This window comes from Tauraco erythrolophus, chromosome 4, assembly GCF_009769465.1.
Source record: "Tauraco erythrolophus isolate bTauEry1 chromosome 4, bTauEry1.pri, whole genome shotgun sequence".
NCBI lineage: Eukaryota > Metazoa > Chordata > Aves > Musophagiformes > Musophagidae > Tauraco > Tauraco erythrolophus.
The window spans coordinates 45,589,882-45,609,098 of NC_141468.1; the positions used below are offsets into that span (position 1 = coordinate 45,589,882).

The 19,217-nt window shown below is 41.2% G+C and overlaps 1 protein-coding gene across 6 annotated transcripts in view; it reads left to right on the forward strand.

Annotated features, from left to right (window-relative positions):
• The window catches only part of NAV3 (neuron navigator 3), a 279,388-nt gene extending 272,650 nt beyond the window's left edge, over positions 1-6,738 (forward strand). For all 6 annotated transcript variants that reach the window (XM_086609950.1, XM_086609951.1, XM_086609952.1 and 3 more), the window contains 4 exons: positions 406-602; positions 1,254-1,372; positions 4,085-4,288; positions 6,619-6,738. In XM_086609950.1, the coding sequence (XP_086466076.1) occupies positions 406-602; positions 1,254-1,372; positions 4,085-4,288; positions 6,619-6,738 (640 nt within the window). The remainder of the gene's footprint in view (positions 1-405; positions 603-1,253; positions 1,373-4,084; positions 4,289-6,618) is intronic.
• The last annotated feature ends 12,479 nt before the right edge of the window (positions 6,739-19,217 follow it).

Consider the following 19,217-nt stretch of genomic DNA (forward strand, 5'->3'; position numbering starts at 1 on the left):
TGTTTGCACATCTCACTGCTTCTCAGCCCAGTTCTTTGACAAACATTGATCTTGTGTCTCATCACAGCAAAGTATTTTCGTTTCTGTGTCCCTCCTGTATTGATGGGCCTCTGAACTGTGTGGGGGAAGGGTGAAAGAAATAAAATGCTTTCTGGTATCTCTAGCAAGTTGCTGAAGACGATTGCATCCTTGCATTCCATTTGTCTTCAGCAGTGTCTTGAATTCCTGCTGAAACCTGTAATGATTGTGTTGTAGCAGTGGGCAATAAAGTGGCTTATTGGAGCAATTTTATACTTGCTGACTAACGAGACTCAGAAGCTTGTGACATTACCTTCATCTATATGTTTAAGAGAAAATGATGTATTTGCTATTCATTGCTGCTTGACATTTATCCTTTCTACCCAGGTGGGTGCTGTGTGCTAATCACACAGAGCCTGTTAAAGGTTTCTTGGGCAGATATCTGAGAAGGAAACTGATTGAGACTGAAATAGAAAAGAACATACGCAATAATGAGCTCATCAAAATCATTGACTGGATCCCCAAAACATGGCATCATCTCAACAGCTTCCTAGAAACGCACAGCTCTTCAGATGTAACCATTGGTGAGTCCATTGGTGGAATGGTTTGAAATAAGGACTCAGGCTGAGTATTTTAGAGATTTGTGAAGGATATATTATCTTTTTAAGAAAAGTCATCTCTCAATGGGAAGTACGACATCGGAGTGGGGAATTTGTCTGGTTGCCAGCAAGAAGGAAATGAAAATGGGAAGTTTAATGAGTATATATTTCTTGATTATTCTGCCTTGCTTGCTAAAACTTTCAAGTAAATTACCAAAATTTTTAAAAGTTAACTTTACAAAAAATAGCAACTTTCCTAAGCTTAAGTTTTTTTCTGCTTTCACACTGCAGCATAATTACAGCAATAAATACACTCGGATGGTCAGTTCAGCAAACTAGCAGGTGGGAGATACACATGTACCTGAAGTCTTTTTGCGGAATAGCTATGCTAGCAAAGAAGTCATTCTTTTACATAGAATGCCTGTAAAACTTGTAAGTGTTCATCAGGCCCTAGACTTGGATAAAGTGACACTCATTCATTTTTAATAACAGGAGGCTGATAGCTCCCTTATTGTAGTCCTGTATTACCATTCTCTTCACTCAAGTTTGCTCCAATACTACTTTGTTAATTCTGTGAAGATTATTTTTAGTGTGCTCCCTAGTTCTACTTCTTTAATATACAACTCTACTTCTCAGGTCCCCGCCTCTTCCTCCCTTGCCCCATGGATGTTGATGGCTCCAGAGTGTGGTTCACAGACCTCTGGAACTATTCCCTGGTGCCATATCTTCTGGAAGCTGTGAGAGAAGGACTTCAGGTATGTTATTTGCTTCCCAACAGTTTTTTTTTATTTAGTTTCATAGGCTTTCTACAAGCTACTTTTAACTAATGCATCCAAGTGTGAATGCTGTTGCATTTATATAAAAAAAAAAAAATCTCTGGAGGGATTATAGAAATCAGCCTTGAACTCCTTTTCTCTTGATCTTACCTTGATGTGCTTCGGCTTTCGCTGCTCCAGCACTAGCATATCTTGTCTTTTATGAAGATGGTTTCTCCTCCGTGACTGGAGGAAGGTTCATTTTCCAGTGTTTAAACAGAGTCCACAGCGATGCTAAAGCTCAGATTGCCTCCCTGAGTCAAGGCAGTCTCAGCCCATCTCTGCATGGAAGAGTTAATAGCCCTTACACTCATGCAAGAAAATAGCTTTGGTCCACCTAATCCTCTCCCACCTGTGTGGAGATGTAGGGACACGAGCTTGTGGAGGACAGATTGTGAGCAAGGATATTTTCACCATTCAGAAAACAAATAAACAAACTAACTAACTTTTTAGTGGCCTTATCTAACCAGAATGAGATTATTTACTCTTTGGCCCTGCTGAACATGAGGGTCTGTCCCTTTCTGCCCTTGTATCTTGCACCCCTACTTGTATTTCCCATAATTTGCTTCTCTTTTTTTTTTCTTCTATATGGGCTAAGCTTCCCTCCTGACTAATTCTCATTGTGGATAACAGTGCCATCACATCAGTGCTTCACAGAGCTACATGTTAACAACAGTTCCATTGATTGATACTGAATTAGTAATGTTTCTTCTGCTTTAATAGAAAGCGGGCTACAAATGGATTTGCTGTAGATAGCACCACATAGGTTAAGATTTAGGACCATTTCGCATCTTTGGAGCAAACTTAAATCTTGAAATTAATCCAGATTTTTTCTTATTTATTCAGTTTTTGTTTGGCTTTGTCCCTTTTCCTTTTCCTTTTTCTTTTATGCACTGCAATTCTATGTCCTCTGAAAAGACGCTTTGTGGAAAGGCAGGTTTTTTGCCACACGTGACACCAAAAGAAACTACTGCACAGTGCAGAGGGGATTGTTGTGGACTAGTCAATGAACTGTGTAAGCAGCTGCAGTTTCTTTATCACCTTGTATTGATATAGTGACATACTGATGCGATGGAGGTTTAGAATCTTGCCTGTTGAATATCTCATACTTTGCTAAAACTACTTATCTCTCTGGGAGTTGGAGAGTGTTTATGCCTTGTGCAAAAAACTGCCAAAAATCTGATAGAACAGCCACAGTGAGATTAACAGTGCTTGTTTAGACCAGTTATAAAAACGCAGTGATAGTCTTCATGCTCATATTTTCCCAAGTGTACAGGATATGTACTTAAATGAAAACTTCAACTTTGGAGCAGAAGATGGCAGCATATAGAAGAAAATATGTTATTTCATGAACTGTTCCAGTTTTTAGCTGCTTTGGATGGCTTCCATAGAACATTATTAATAATAAACAGAAATCTTTTATATGATATAATTAGATGTTCCTGGAACCAGGGATGGGTAGAAAATGTCTTTCTAACCTGGTACTTTGCAAACTCACTTGTCAGACACAAAATTTACAAGCCTTGCTCCAGATTCCAGAAAAGATTTAATCGCTGTTAATCTCAGATGAGGGGAAGTGCTGCCTGCAGCCTGGAGTTAGCCTCCTACCTCCCTGAGAAACATTTCCTCTTGGCTTATTTAGGCAGATCCCTGTTGTAGCAGCCTAGCCTCAGTGTCGGGCAGAAGAAACCTGAGTGTCTCTGTGCACAATACAGGGAACTTGGCTGTGGATTCAGCAAGTGCCTGGGAGCAGGTGTTGCAGTGATAAACACAACTCATCTCTCTGGCTTTAGCACTAAAATTCTTCACTGTTTTACGCCCTTTAGGAGTGCAGCCCGTCTAAATGCTCCATGAGTGTATGCCCTGCCAATATTGTGCTACTCCTTGGATTGCATGAGGCTGTTTGAGCTGGGAGAAACCACAGCAAACCCTGCTGACCAGCTCCCTGTTCCAATGTGTCATTGTCACAGCTAAAGGGAATCTGTAAAGCAGCAACCAAGGGGCTCTCGGTTAACATGTTGCTGTGAGCAGCGATGTGGAAAAGGGTGCATTTTAGTGAGGAAGCTACCAGACCGCCTAAAGTTGCAATATTCTTATTCTTCCTTCCTCTGTCCTCCTTCCAGATTCATAAGCATTTTTGTACTTCATAGTAGGGAAAACCTATCCTTTGTGAATTTCTTCTCTTAAACATTTTGAAAGATCTCAAACTTAAAGTTTGGACAGATGTCTGCTTCTGCATCCCATTTTGCTAGGATAAGAGAACAATCTGTACTGGCACTTCCTAATTCACTTCAAACAAAATCCAATTAACTTGAATGTTTTAGGTAGGTCTGAGTTAATTTCACTGATACCCTTAAGCAAATTACATAAAGGTCTCATTTCACCTTGTATCAAAAACTTGTTGGCTCCCACTGTTGCCTAAAAGTATCACTAGTGTTTCAGTGCTTTTCGACTTGCAGCCACTCTGCACATTGAAGGAGCAGTAATGGAGATGAGGTCTTCTGAATGTTGTATCATATCTGAGTGCTGAGCACTTTTGAAAGCAAACCACTTATTAAAGGGGTTTAGATGTTTTCAATGACTTTTGCCTGCTGTTACAACTGGTACTGAAAACTCTGTAGGATACTTACCTGTGTTCTATCCATAATATAGATGTACGGTAAGAGGGCACCCTGGGAGGATCCCTCCAAGTGGGTAGCTGATACCTATCCATGGAGCTCTGCATCTCTACAGCATGAGTGGCCATCATTACTTCAGTTAAGACCAGAAGATGTTGGTTATGAAGGTTATGCATCAGCAAAGGAAGGAACAACCTCGAAGCACATTCCACAGACTGACGCAGAGGGTGATCCCTTGGTAAGATTTAAACTTCAGCAAAAAGGTTTTTCAGTATGTATTTCACCGTCACATGTTAAATGGTACACTGTACAAGGAAAAACTACTATGTACCTGTTGCAAAATGATCTTTTAAAATGAATCCTACTATAATTTCTTAATAAGGATGAAAATAAAAGTAAAATACAGCAGGAGGGCAGGTATTACCATCATGGTAATATGTCCCTAAATTGTTTGGGTTTCCCATCTGTCCAGAAATGTATCCAGTCTTCAACATTATAATGGTTGTGCACCACTCTTCAGCAATTTAGTAACGAGTTTATTCTAAAATCACCTTTCCAGGTTGGGCAGTCCTTCATCTACATTCTACAAATGAAGGACTGAGAAACTCTCGTTACCTAACTTGTCTATCGTGGAGAATTCAGTGGAAATGCAAATCAGACAGCCATCCTCCCATTCCTCAGAACATTTCAAGATAACTGATGACTGTATAACAGTCTCAATGTAAAAGGAATGCAAGTGTGGTGGCATTAAAAGATAAGAGGTTGATTTCCCTCAGTGCCATGTATTGTTTTATTCAAATATGATCCCAGACCTTTGGGTTTACCATTGCCTCCTCTGATAACAGACTATTAAATTGCATATATTAAACTGCTATTCTTGTATAGTGCTTTCTCTATAGACTGCCTTTATCACAATTCAATATACAATTTTAGAGAAGTGTACTTTTGGAACACAGGCAGCCCTTGGAAAAGGGAATTTCTCAGAGGAAAATGCGTTTAACTCTTATCAGTGCTAAGAAAATGACTCTTCAGCCTCGCTGAAGTGTTCAGTATCCAAAACCAGACATTACATCTTGAAGAAGTGTAGAAAATCACCTCATTTGAGCCCCTATCTCCCAGTCCGTTAGCTTTGGGGTGGTTGTTCAACCCTGTGACTTGGATGGCCAGTGAGTGTATTGGCCAGGCTGCCAGCATGTATGCATCACCTCCAATTAAGGTGAAAATACTTGGAATCATATACTCATAGAATGGTTTGGGTTGGAAGGGACCTTAAAGATCACCTAGTTCCAACACCCCCTGCCATGGTCAGTGACTTAGGCAGCTCGAGTTCAGTGTCCTGTCCTCCTTGCTCCCTGCACACTGTGATCAGTATCTGTATCTGACTAAATATCAGAAGCTTGAAACTTGTGAAAGGAGGGCTTGCCCCTGCCTCCAGTGGTGCTCACAGGGAGACAGACACCCAGCTTGTAGAAACAGTGCATTTCATGTGCAGGCTGCACTGCACACCCTCCACACGTATCCTGTATTCTCAAACATGGATACCTATTAGACCTGCAGCAAAATCTACCTGATAGCCCTGAAGAGTATTAAATCCTGTCCAACGCCTAGAGAAAACTTTACAAGCTGTGCAGGTTGAAACCACAGAGATGTGAGGATTCCTGAGCAAGCCGGAAAAAGGAGCTTAACACACACACACCTACACCCCCACCCCACACACCCCCACCCCCCCCCCCCCACCCCCTCCTTTTCTCTTTGATATTTCATTGCTTGTCTTTTGTATTGACAGCCTATTTGTTCCTTGACAAACACTAAAGAAATGTCAGCAATCCTTGCAGCCCTGAGCATGGCGACAGAAGCAGTTGTTTTATAAATAAAATCCTGATCATTACACACAGTTAGGCGTCAAGCATCCAAGCAATTTTCTGGGGCTTAATGGTGCTTTTTGATAATTTTTCAGATGAGCTTCAGGTTCTAATAATCCCCAAATTATGTGAGGGCTCTCCCTCTCCTGGGTAGGAGGATCTGTTGCTGCTTCCCTGCTGAGGTCAGCCCCTTGACAGCAGATGAGACTCTTTTATGAAGCAACTGGCCTCAGTCCACCCTTCTCTCATTCCCTCCCCGTCTCTCTCTTGCAGAGGGAGTATGTTAGTGTGGTTATGTTTTCAGTTGCTTTTCCAATGTAGTGTGTCTATGCCATCCAAAAATTATCTGCAAGCTTGACGGTCTTCAAATATGGGCCCAGATGTCCAGTTGTGATACGGCTTCCTTCCTTTGCCAGTGTTGCAGCTGCAGCCGGTCTCACCCCTGAATTAAAGAGAGTTATCAGGCAGCTCCGTTATAGCCCTCTGGCTCTTTGGACCTTTAAATTTCTATTTAAAGACCAGAAGGCAACGGAAAGGGTGCCAGGAGGAGCCACTGACACCCTGGCCTTTCTGAAATCCTTTTGTATGGTCCCCTCGGCTAGATACCAGCACACCTCATACAGCAAGGGAGCTTAATTAAATTTTCACACGGTCATTGCAGCATTAAACGAGACGAGATTATGTAAACATTGCTTTCTTCTTTCAGATGAATATGCTAATGAGGCTTCAAGAGGCAGCCAACTATTCGAGCGCACAAAGCTGTGACAGTGATAGCACCAGCCACCATGATGACATTTTGGATTCATCGCTTGAATCAACTCTCTGAAAGGGACAAACCTTGGTGGAGGATTATGGTAAAATCTGTTTCCACTAGACCACTGCCAGTATTAAAGCAGCACGCCGAGGTCCCTGAGTGAGAATGGTGTGTTGTAGGTAGGCAGGAGACCTAACTCTGCAAAGTCAGGAAGAAAAATTGAAGTGGAAAGCTTGAATTAGTTTAATTTCAAGGCATTTCAATACCTGTGGAGCCAACTGAGACTCCATTTGTCAACTGGAAAGGGCCCTACACTAAGGGCATCTAAGCAGATTGCACATGTGTTAGCCAAACTGGAATATTTTTTTCCCTTTTCCTCCTCTCTTTCTCTCTCTCTCTCTGTCTGTTTCTCTGTACCAGTTTACAGTGCAACTTCTTTTGTTTGTGTTTTTTTTTTTTTTTCCTTTAGTTTACCCTGAGGTGCTGCATGAACAATGCGGTCTTCTAATTCTCTTCTAACCTCTGTTGTGCCACATGGTGCTGGTCGCAGGACTGCAGTGGTGTTTGTGTTGTACGCTACTGCCCATTCCAAAACGAGTCAAAGATGATGATAGTAACTCAGAAAGCACAAACAGTATTGTGCAATCACCAGAAAACATGACTGTGATATGCTGGATAAGTGCCAATTTAATTCTAACTGCCATGGTCACGGTGATGCGCTCCATCAAGTTTTTAGTACACGAGTCACAGATTTTATAAAGTTGTTTTTACCACAAAGGTCTTTTTTAACCACCTGCCCACTCCTTAACAACAGTTTTATACCAATTATTAACCAACACTGATTAAAGGCTTTTTAGGGCTTCATTTGTTTGAGCCTTTTCAGTGAAAGAAGGAACATTTCTTATGGTGCTGTCTCACTGCCTTAAAACAGATTTCTAGAACAGTTTTACAGTTGGTTTAATTCCTAAACCATTGGTAATTTACACTGTTTTTTTCTTCATTTACTAATGAGAAAACGTCAGTTAACACAGTAGCCTCATATCTGTATATCATGATTTTTTAAAGAAATGGATAGGAGAAAGAACAGTTGCTATATAATATTTTTATCTTGTGAATAGATTGCTCTGCCTACCCTCAGAAATACACAAGGAACCCAGACCCACTTCCACTGCCACCTAAAGGCTGAAAAAATCCGCTCAAATCCATTTGGTTCCATGGAATGGAGTTTTTGGAGGATAAATGTTTTGAATTCTTATCCAGCAGAGCTGGATGCACTTGATGCAGCATGAGCACAAATATATGGGTTTTTTTTTCCTTTTTCTAGTTTTAGCATGTTGTTTTGATTGCTATTGTTGTACATGAAGAATTCAGCATAAAAGAACACTGAAGCAGTGATGTCCACTGTGGAAGAGGAAGAGTTTATACTGTAAAAGTGGGTTGGTTTTGCACAGTCTACTGGGTGGGTATTGTAAATAGTAAAAAAAAAAAAAAAAAAGCCTTGCACAAATCAAATCAAAAACAAGCAAACAAAAAAAATATTGTATTTTATTCTGTTGGTGTTAAGAGATGTTTCACTTGCTGAGATTTCCTGTATGTTGCAAACAAATACAGAATGCAAACCTTCAAAGCTGTTATTACCTGGTGTGTTTGTCCTGTACTTGCAGTTGTTATGACTATGCAGGAGCTATCAATGCTACAGCGAGCATGTTTCAATATCTATACGAAGCCAATACATTTTGGGGGGAAAGAAATTCCGAAACTGTTTTAAGTGCATCTGTGGCAGCAGGCTACAACCAGATCGCATTCAAACTGCTCAGAATAATTGGAAACGCCCTGTTACGACCAGAGGCGTCCGGTTCAAATAGGTGCATATAAACAAGAAGGTATCTAAGGGCTTTGGCATTGTGTAGACACGTACTGTACACCTCCGTGGATGTTACCTTCAGGATGTGTATTTGGTGCTATTAACTCTTTGTGGCCACCCTGTGGTCACTCGCTGTAAAACAAAGATAAATCAATGCAGTTTCCAAATGGCACTGAGCTGCACCACCGAATCTAGAGGTTCCTACACGGTGCTATCGCCCTAATAAAACTCTTGCTGATTTTATGCATGTAGGATTCAGTCAGACCAACATCATGCCCCCCAAATCTGGATCCATTTCTGATGCAAAACGTCAGCGCATACACCTTGGCTGACTTGAAGAACTAAAGGAAAGCTGATCTTTCCTGTACCTGTGCTCTGAGCAACCCTGCAAATCTTTTCCTGCCATATTTAACACACAAACACACAATATCACATATACGAAACTTCCTGCAATACATCTCAGTGAGTCCACCTAGTTTACAACTCAGAAATTGTTTGTGAAACATTTGTCTGTACACATTTTATATTTTGTACATTTTTGATGTAACATATCATGTAAATAGACAGAAACAGTGAAATAAATCATCTGAAAAGTTTTGTAGTCTTTGTAAAGCCCTAATAATAAGTATTTGGTGTCATCGGACTTAACTGGATGATGTATTTTCTATTGGTTTATTGTTCCTCTAGCTTGTAAACCAGCTTGCGTATATTTTTTTGCAGGTGTGCGCACTGTATCTGTCTAAATTATTACTTTGCCATTAAAGTGGAATTATTTATTGAAAACACAGTCTGGTATTTTTGCAGTCAGGACCACTTAATGGTTAGATATTATTTCAAATATAAAAACTTCTGAGCAAAATGACAAACTGAAGGACGTAGTCTTCTGTGTTCAGCAGAACTAATCTCTGTAGAAACAGAATTAAGTACTATTCCTAGTTCCAGTGACCAAGTATGATTTTTGAATGGCTTTTTCTATAGTGGGAACAGATTGTACAGTTCAAAAAGAACTTTACAGTCTCCCCATTCTCAAGATTATCTTCAAATACAAGGTTATTGATTTCGGTGGTGGCAAACGTGTTCAAAACTGATGCAGTATTATGTCTTATTTTCAAACTTGAAGGACTTCGGGCTACTTCCTCAGCAGGTATACATCAATACGATTTAACAGAATTCAAAGAAAGAAAGTAGAATTATATTAGCCAGTCTAACCACAAATTTTGAGGCTGGAAGACATCATTATGATCCTGCAAGTTGCAGTGCCTCAGCTGTAAGTCTCAGCAGCAGGTCTGTAATTTCTCCTGAAATTGTCGTATCCCTGAAAGACCTTTAAACATGGGAGTAGAAGATTCAGCACCTCATTGTCAATGTAGCTAATTATTCACTGGGTGGGTTTGGGTTTTAAGGGCTTTATTTGAAGTTAGATCTTACATACCTCTTTCTTTTCAAGAGAAAAATACCCCAAACTGTCTTTTGTTATGCCTTTTCCTCCTGTACTAAAAAGCCAATGCCAATCAAGAACATTTTTTACATTTAAATAATAGTCTTCCTTGCTTTTCTTTTTTATAAGACAAGCAGCTCATTCATTCTTAGCTTTTCATGATAGGGCATGCCTTTCAGACCTCAGCGCACTTTTTGCAGGACTTTCTGACTACTTTTTGATTTGTCAGAGTCCTTTCTGAAGTGTGGGTGTGAGAAGAGCACACGATATTCCTGTGATGAATTTACTTTTGCTATAAACAGAACTAATATCACCTTCCTACTCCCACTTCATATTTTCCCTGCTTAGGCTTCAGGGCTGACATTCACTCTCTAATTGCATCATCCTACTGCAGGCTCATGTTCAGTTAATTATCTACCAAGACCCTGACTTCTTTTCATGTTGCATCATTTTAAAATACTTTGTATAATCCTGTCTGTATAAGCTATGCTCTTTGTTCCTTAGATGTATGATTGCAAATTTATGTGTATTAAACCAGGATATTCCACTCGGCCCATCCTACCAAACGATTCAGATCGTTCTGTACAATTGGCGACTGTCTAATTTACCACTCCACCAGCTTTCCTGACGTCCCAAAACTGCTAACCATCATCTTTCTTCATCTTTCAGTTTGTAGGTAAAGCTAGTAAGTAATGTTTTGCCAAGAGCAAACCCCTGTTGACTCCTGCTAGGACTCTACATGAAGGTTTCGATGTTACAGATACATTGTTGGGTCGCTATGTCATGGGTATATTTGTATTCCACTTAACATGGGTATGAACAGCAGAATGTCATACAAAACCATATGTGTATAGTATTATAGGAAATATGTGACAAGTTACATGGCTCGTCCGTCACTATAGATCTCTAAGGATGGATTAGATTAGTTTCTGTTGAAAGTTACATATGTAGAGCTGACCTTGCACAGGAAGGGGAATAGACTAGATGACTTTAGTGATCTCAGTGTGGCTTTCCTATCATTCAGTGCTGCAATCTTTGCACATTATCCAGCTGCCATTACTTAAGGGAAAAGATATGAAATTTAATTGTCAGACTCGTTCTGTGTCTGCTGTCTCAGCATATCTGCCTATCAGCCTTCATCTGGAGACCTGCCTGGTGAATGCCCAGGTTCTCAGGGCAGGAATGGGAATGGGAAAAGGGTAGCACAGCCTTGGAAAGGAAAGTGTTTTAGCAAAGTAGTAGAGACGTTGCTCTTCCTTACAAGAACTCCTTTTTTTATGCTATCATTAAATAGCCACTGTGTTTCTCAGCATGCACTACTTTTTCTTGATAACTGAATAATGTCACACAAATTAAATGTTACCACTAGGTTTGGCAATGCAAGAGCTACAGATGCAATATCATGGGAGAAATGCATGGCCGGGTAATAATACCAGTAGCAGAAAATAAAATCTGTCGTGAAAGATAAATTAACTAAGACTCAGGCCATGTGACTTTGCCTTTCTACACTAAATTGCATTTACTGTTCTGTGTTCAATTGCAACCTTCAATCAGCAAACGCACGCTGATAAATAACAATGAGTGAGCACACAGTGAAGTCCTTTTTTAGTAACAAATTTCATAAATTAAATAATGTTTTGTCTTTGTCAGTATATTTACTTATTTTATAAGCAGTTTTTATTAAATCAGGTTACATAATTTAGGAAACTAAATGCATCTTGACAATTAAATGCCCAAGCTGAAAGAAAAGGCACCTGGTAACTGCTGCATAACAAAATAAAGCATTCACATGGTGAAACATAACCAGCACTAATGATTTTATCACAAAATAAATGGATGGCTCTGAAAGAACAAAGGAACAGACAAAATACATATTAGTTGCATGGCCAAACCCCAAGGACTTAGTGAGCTAAGTCATTTAGATTAGTGAACTCTCTTTTAGCACTGATAATTCAATGCATCTGAAATATGTCCAGCTAATCCTGTGTTCTGCACTCTACAAGTGCAAAGAAAAGGCATATGCAGACTGAAAAAAGACTCTTTGGTGCGACTGTTAATGCAGCTTAGCTGTTCCGCTCATGTAGACTACATATGACAAAGAGCTACAGTTTCCATACAGCCATCCCTGAGCTACCAGAAATAATTGGGTGGCAGAATGAATAATTTAGCTCCATCATTACTGCACTCTTCAAATTACTGCCACAATCTTTACTGTACCCTGTCCATGCTTATCCAGGTCAAGCTAATGGCACTGTGTTGGACTAGTGGTACTGACTGTTGATTGTGGCTGGGAAAAGGCATGCTGGGGGCAAAATCTTACATCTTAGCTGAACTAACATTACAGGGAAATTTTTTTTTTTCTTCTAGTGGAAATAAAAAAACTAAAAGCTATGTAAAAAACCTCGGTTTTGTCTTATTAGTAATTGCTGTGATTAGTCTCGTTATTACTTAATGTCTTTGTATTACTGCTTTTGTAGTTCCAATGTGTCTCAAATACTTTATAAATAGTTTTCTTGTAAAAACAATTATCTTTCCAAGTGTGAAATTATACTGCTTGTTTGAGAGTTGGTTAATACCTTGTTTCAGACTACAGCCTATATAACAATCTACATCCACACACAGTAAATTTAATCTGTAGCTTAAGGGTCTCTGACGTTAAAGAACACATTTAGTCTTACTGTGTGTTCCAAGTAAGTGGTATTCTTTAGTTTCTGTCCTGAATATAGTATTAAGCATGTGAAGTGCTTTCCTCATTTAGACTTCAGTGCCTGCAATTCATTCTTCCATAAACCACTGTCAGTGGAGGATGAGATGATCAACCAACTGCTACAAGATTCAGCTGAACATTGTAGTGACTGTGCAGAATATTACACTCCAGAATTATAATTTAATTGCATGCTTAGACACAGCATTTAATAGTAAGCCATATTGCCTGTTGTAATGTTCTCGGAAGTTGAATAAAACCTTCGGACTATGTTGCTAATCAAAAAGGAAGGAGACCTCCTCCTTTTCTGGAGTGGAGCAGCTGCTAGCAATAAAACCTTAACTGCCTAACTGCTGCAGGACAACAGAGATGTTACTCCACCTAGAAGAACATATATTAGCTATAGCATATGCTGCAGGGCGTGCTGGAAGAAAACTTTCATATTGGAAAAATATCAGTATCGTTTAGCTGTTGCCATCCCTTATTGTACATCAGAATCAGATGGGTAACTTTCATAGTTAATCATAGCATAATCTTACCAGATGTCAAGATATTTGTGGATTTTCTGACCTATGAAGTAATCAAAATATAAAATATAGAGGTGAAACTCAATGTGAACCTTAGAACAAATATTCATGCTTCAAAGACCGTGTTATATTGAAGCTCTCTGCCTAATCATCAAGGACATACTATGGTGAGCAGAAATTAAACATATCCACAGAAACCTCCACACTTGCTCAAGAATGCAGAGTTCTGTTCTTGTCCTTCCTCTGGGGGTGCAGGATAAAGAGAAAAAGGAGTTTCTGGTTCATTTGCCTGCTCATGTTCACAAAAAATCCCCTAGCTGCCGGTTCTTTCCCCTCGGCTTTGTTAGCAGACCTGCTGAATATCAAACCACAGCTGGTCAGGAAGTTTCCAACTCACAAGGCGTCCTTTGAAGCCAAAATGATGCACCAAAGAATATCAGAGTAAATAAACTTTGGATGTACAACAAGTAGAGGATGGTTTTGGCCTTGTTTCTTGCCAGCTGAGCAGGCAGCTGCTTCAGAAGTGAGATTATGAAGGTAGACAGCCCTGGTGAAGTTATTCTGTTCAGGACCCACAGCGTGAAGCTTCTTGCTGTAGAGCCCAAAAGGCTCATTGCAGGGCTCCATCCCCTAACTTCCCTGGCAGCTCTGAATGCTCCCACCACAGGCAGAGTGAGCAGGGTTTCCTAGCATCCCTCTGATGCTGGGGAAATACCCACCCTAGCCTCAGCTCCCATGGAGGAACATCTCCTAAAGCTGAAGATGGTCTAAAAACTGCTAGGATGTGAGCAAGGGGCAGTGAACAAAGCAGATGGTTGCTCTGATCTGTTCCAGACAATATGAACAAAACCACTCACACTTTCTCGAATGAAAGCATGGAGCATTTATTTGTAGTGGAATTTTTTTTGCATAAGCTTTTACTGGAATTATTCCAAACACGCAAAGGCACACACACAGAGGAATCTCCTGTAAAGGTCATTTCTATATGAAACCAGCTTTTTCGTGTTAACACAGGTTCCTTAACAGTTCGTTTAGGCTGCAGTGGCAATGTTAGCTGCAGAGTGAGGTCGGATTTGCTTTGCTGAGGCAGACATTGCAGCTTGCTCTGGGAACTTCCATTCCCAAAGCAGGGAAGGCATGGAAGGCATGTGCTTAGAGAACTCCAGGCACTTGAGTTTTCGTTGTTTTTTTTCCCCCAACTTGGGTCATTTTTAGATAAGAAAATAGCTCCTGGCACCATCACAGGTGCCCTCTACATTTTGCCCCCTCCCCTCTCTGCCCTTCTATCATTTCTCACATCCCTTCTTCCCCTTTTACCTTTATTGTACGTATTCGTCTTCTCACTGCTGTTCCCGTTGACACTCACTTTGGCTCCCCTTCTCTCCCTGGCACCTTTCACTTCCCCATTTCCTCACTCCCCAGAAGGCCACTTGTCACTCAGAGCATGCGAGGACAGCATCGTGTCCCTTTCTGGCTCCGAAGGCTGAGCATATGCTGTCACAGCTGAGCTGTGTGTGGTGACAGCCACCCGGCCAGCGCCATCCCCTCCCGGTCACTGCCTGAGCGCTGGCTGTTCTGCCAGCGCCGCGGTAGGACCCGTTGCTGCAGCAGGAGAGGACTGCAGGCTCTGGGAAGAAGCCCCGTACCTTACCCGTGGCAATAGGTTTGCAGTGAAAAAGCTGGATGACTTGCAAGGTCATGGCTCCTCGGTGCTCCTGTCCATTTCTGTATTCCGCTCTCTCTGCTGACTGAGAAATATTAAGATAAAAACCAACCTTTCACTGTTTTTTAGTACTCTGCCAAAGCTAAGTAGCTCGTATTTTGTAGCCAGGAGGAAGATTCTGTGGAATGTAAGATAGGAGACATGCAGTTGGGTAGGATATAGGGAAGTGAGAGCAGAGGCTCTAAAACTGATTCAGCTCTCAGACTGAGTCTTTTCAAAGGAGTTTTATTATCTTCCTCTATTGCTTGCCAGAGGAAAAGCAGGATATTTGCATGGCCGCTTTTGGGGCCAAGAAAGGTGAGTCTTCACTGTAAAAATGGTGGAATCCCAATTCAGTTTCAGAAAGTGCAAGCAGAAACATCTACCTATTCTTGAAAGTGAACCAAAGCCTCCTTGGCAATTTGGAAGAAAATTAGAAATAGTTGTGTTACTATAGTGATATTTGTTAAGTAGTCATTAGCTCTGGGCAAACACAGAAAACATTTTTCCATAGCTGTCACTGCAGTTACACTAATCAGATATTATTTAGTACTTGCTTAGTGCTTTTGAAGCATTATCTCAAAGCGCTTTGCAAAGGTCAGGATGAGCATTATTGCTACAGAATGAATGGGAAAGAAATCCCATTAATGGCAGTGGGGTGCAGATAACAATATAGCACAGCTTCATGCATAGACCTGTGTCTCGAGATGCTGTTAACAAAGAAAGCCCTAGAATTCATTGACATTCCTATTATCAATCATCCTTTATTTGGGAAGGGGATGTATATAATATGTAGCTTCAGAACATTTATTCATTAACATTAACATTCAGAACAGTTATTATGTAAGATACTGCTTTCAATAACTGAAAAAGATGTTTGGAAAGCCTTTAGACCCACATAATCGCTCCTAGAAAATGCAAAACATTTTGTTGTCTGTGAGAACATATGCAATCATACATTCACATATGGAGAAAGAGAGAAGAAAAAGAAATCATTGGATTTGGGGATTTTAGAAAGGTGGATTTCATGGGGCTGTTGATGTTATCTATGTGACAAAGGAGCCTGAATTTTCTTTTCAACAGTGACTTAAGACCACTTGAGTAGACTTCATATTATCCCTTGATAGTTTTCAAATTTTTGGTAATTTGTGACAGTTTTCATCAAAATGTCTATGCTTAGCGTTAAATGTGACAACGGTAAGCATTTCAGCTTAATTTCCTGGCAGCATTTGTGTCTCTGAATTCCAACTTTCAGCTCTCCCAGTTAGCTGTACTTGGAGGCCTCCATTGCTCGGTAGAGCAGGGATTTCCTGCATGCCTTTGGGAAGCAGAGAAGATTAATCACCTCATATATTGGGATCTAATGTTGTGTTTGCAAATGAGATTTTCAAGCAACTGCTAGACACGTTTTTGGATCCTGTATTTTTAGTTTGATAACAGTAATCTTAGATATAACTTATTTACAGACTAGTCTAGTCCAGCCGAAAGACTCCATTTTATTAGAATACAGTTAGGCAGACGTTCTGGCAGCAGCAGCAGCAGCAGCAGCAGCTTCTGTAACTCCATTAAACATGCTCAGCCTGCTTTTCTCAGGAGATGGCAGCAGCAGCATTCCTGAGATGGCTGCAGTCATTTCCATTTACTTTGAGGGGCAAGAGGTGCGAAGTGATAGTTGGGTGGGAAACAACCCCTCCTTCCCCCTGAAGAATCCTTCCTGCAGCCATGTGGAGTGTTATGCTTAGAAATACAGACCTATAAGTGTTTCATGTAATGCAAGTGATGGTCAAAGTGGTGCAGCTAAATAGTAGAGTTAGATAGACCTTACCTGAACGTGTCATAGGTAGCCCAAAACAAGCGTTTCCTTTGTAGTGGGCTGAGCAAAGCCAGCTTAGGCACAGCTGTGGCAGGATAGCACCACTGCATGTCACTGCTACCAACTTGCCTGAAAATGTCCCCTCTGTAGAGGGAGCAGAGGGCTGAAGAAGCAAGGCAAGAGGAGGCTGGCAGTGTTCCTGCTGGGAGGCAGGCAGGATTTCACTTGCCAGGGGCATGCAGGGGAGGTGAGAGAGGGAAGAGCAGAGGGGCAATAACCTGGCAGAAGCAGGTAGGGAGTAGGGAAGGCAAGTTTGTGTTTTAATCTATATGTTTTTCTGATTCTATATTAAGAGCACCTGAGCACTTACGTATAATGATGAACATCTATTTTGTCCTGTTTGTACTGTCATCCTTCCCCCACGGGGAAGAATAGGGGCAGAAGAACATTTTAAAGACATTTTCCTTTGTCTTTCTTTACATTCATGTGCTGTTCTGAGACTGAAGAGGTCAGAGGTGGGTGTCAGGCAGAAGTAGGTGAGGAGCTCCATCCCAGTGCGAGGCTCCCACTAGGGATTATGTGGGCAGGACCCACTCTGCTCACAGAGGTCCTATGCACCAAATGAACAGAGATGTTGAGGACTGTCTTCCTCTCAGAGGTACAGAGTGAGGTTTTTTTTAAATGTAGCTTGGACATCGCTTCTCAAGTATTTTGATTATATTAATGTGTTTAGCTTCCTTCTAAATGCTGCAGAAAGGCTGTCTGTAGCTCAGAGAGAGGTTTGCCACAGATGCAGCATCCTGGCTTGCTGACAAAGGTAGCAGTAGTGTTCCACATTACCTGAGGTTTTCCGGGCCTGTGGACTTCACATTCAGGTATATCACAGGGCCTTAGTTCAGCTGGCAGGTGACAAAAGCAACAATAACCATCACCCAGGTCTCTGATCATTAATGTAATGGCCACTCAAAAAAAAAAAAAAAAGAAAACAAAACCAAAAGCCCAAACAAAGAAAAAAACTAAACAGAAAAGACAATAATGTTGTGCTTTTTTCCTACTCCGTTCATCTACCCTGGTAGGAATCCTTCCTAGGGAAACAAGTTTTCCTACACAAAGATGGTAACTTGTCTCAGATCCATAGCCAGTCCCTCCACTCGTCTCTGCTGCCTGGAGCAGCTGCAGGTTTCTCTGAGCCGAGAGCAGTGCCCAGGTACCGAGCTCCCCGTGGGGCTGCTAGAGGGCAGCAGCCTGGGCTGGATGTTTAACACTTGTCACTGTTTCCTTTTACCCACCTAAAAAGGGCAGCACATCGTAACGGGGGCTACACAGCCCTCTTCTGACTGATGCTTACAGAGGGTGGAAAGGTGCAGGTTTTGTTTAGGCCCCACCAGGAAACCTGCACATCTTAGGTACACCTGTGACTTTAAATAAATAAATGAATAAAAAAGCTGTCAGGGGGAGGAGAAAGGAGCTGCAGATAAACCATATCTGCTTCAATGTGGAGAAACTTGAACAGTGTCTAAGCTATTTATTTATGTGCTTGGGATGCCAAGTAGTCTAAGACGATCCGAGAGCTGGAGCACCTCTCCTATGAAGACAGGCTGAGAGAGTAGGAGTTGTTCAGTCTGGAGAAGAGAAGGGTCTGGGGACACCTGATAGCAGTCTTCCAGTACCTAAAGGGGGCCTACAAGAAATCTGGAGAGGGACTATTTGCAAGAGCAATTAGTGATAGGACAAGGGGCAATGGCTTTAAACTGACAGAGGGTAGATTTCAGTCAGATGTAAGGAAGAAATACTTCACTCTGAGGGTGGTAAAGCACTGGAACAGATTGTCCGGAGAAGATGTGGATGCCCCATCCCTGGAGGTGTTCAAGGCCAGGTTGGATGAGGCTTTGAACAACCTGATCTAGTGGAAGGTGTCCCTGCCCATGGCAGGGCAGTTGGAACACGATGATTTGTAAGGTCCCTTAGATTTCAAACTGTTCTATGATTCTATGAATAAGGAAGAAAACGCGTGTTCCTTCAGAGAAGGACTTGCTTATTTCTTCTCAATACTTCTAAAAGAGACAGCTCCTTGGAAGGTCAAGGTGGGTGACTTCTGAGGATATAACATAAATATGTCTTCTAAAATGATATATTTTAGCTCTGTCTAGATCAGGCATGTCAAAGCCTAGACTTGACACCATGATGTTTATGTGATAGCTGAAGAACTATCATTTAAGAAGGCCATAGCCAGGACTATGATACCAATAGTCTGTAAGGCAGAAGGAACAGGAAAGCTTATAGAAGCAGAGGCAGTGTGTGGGCAAGGCAGTCCTTATGTAAAAACTAGGGAGTGCTTCTGTACTGCCTTTTCCATCACACCCTTTTCATTTCAAATGGTTAAAGGTGTGGAGAGGTGAGTGGTCTCTGTTGTTTGCAGGTGGCACAGCTGGAACCTATCTGGGTCTAGTTCTCTCACTGCAGCTGAGAAACAGAGGTTATTAGTAGCAGAGGAAGGTTTTTG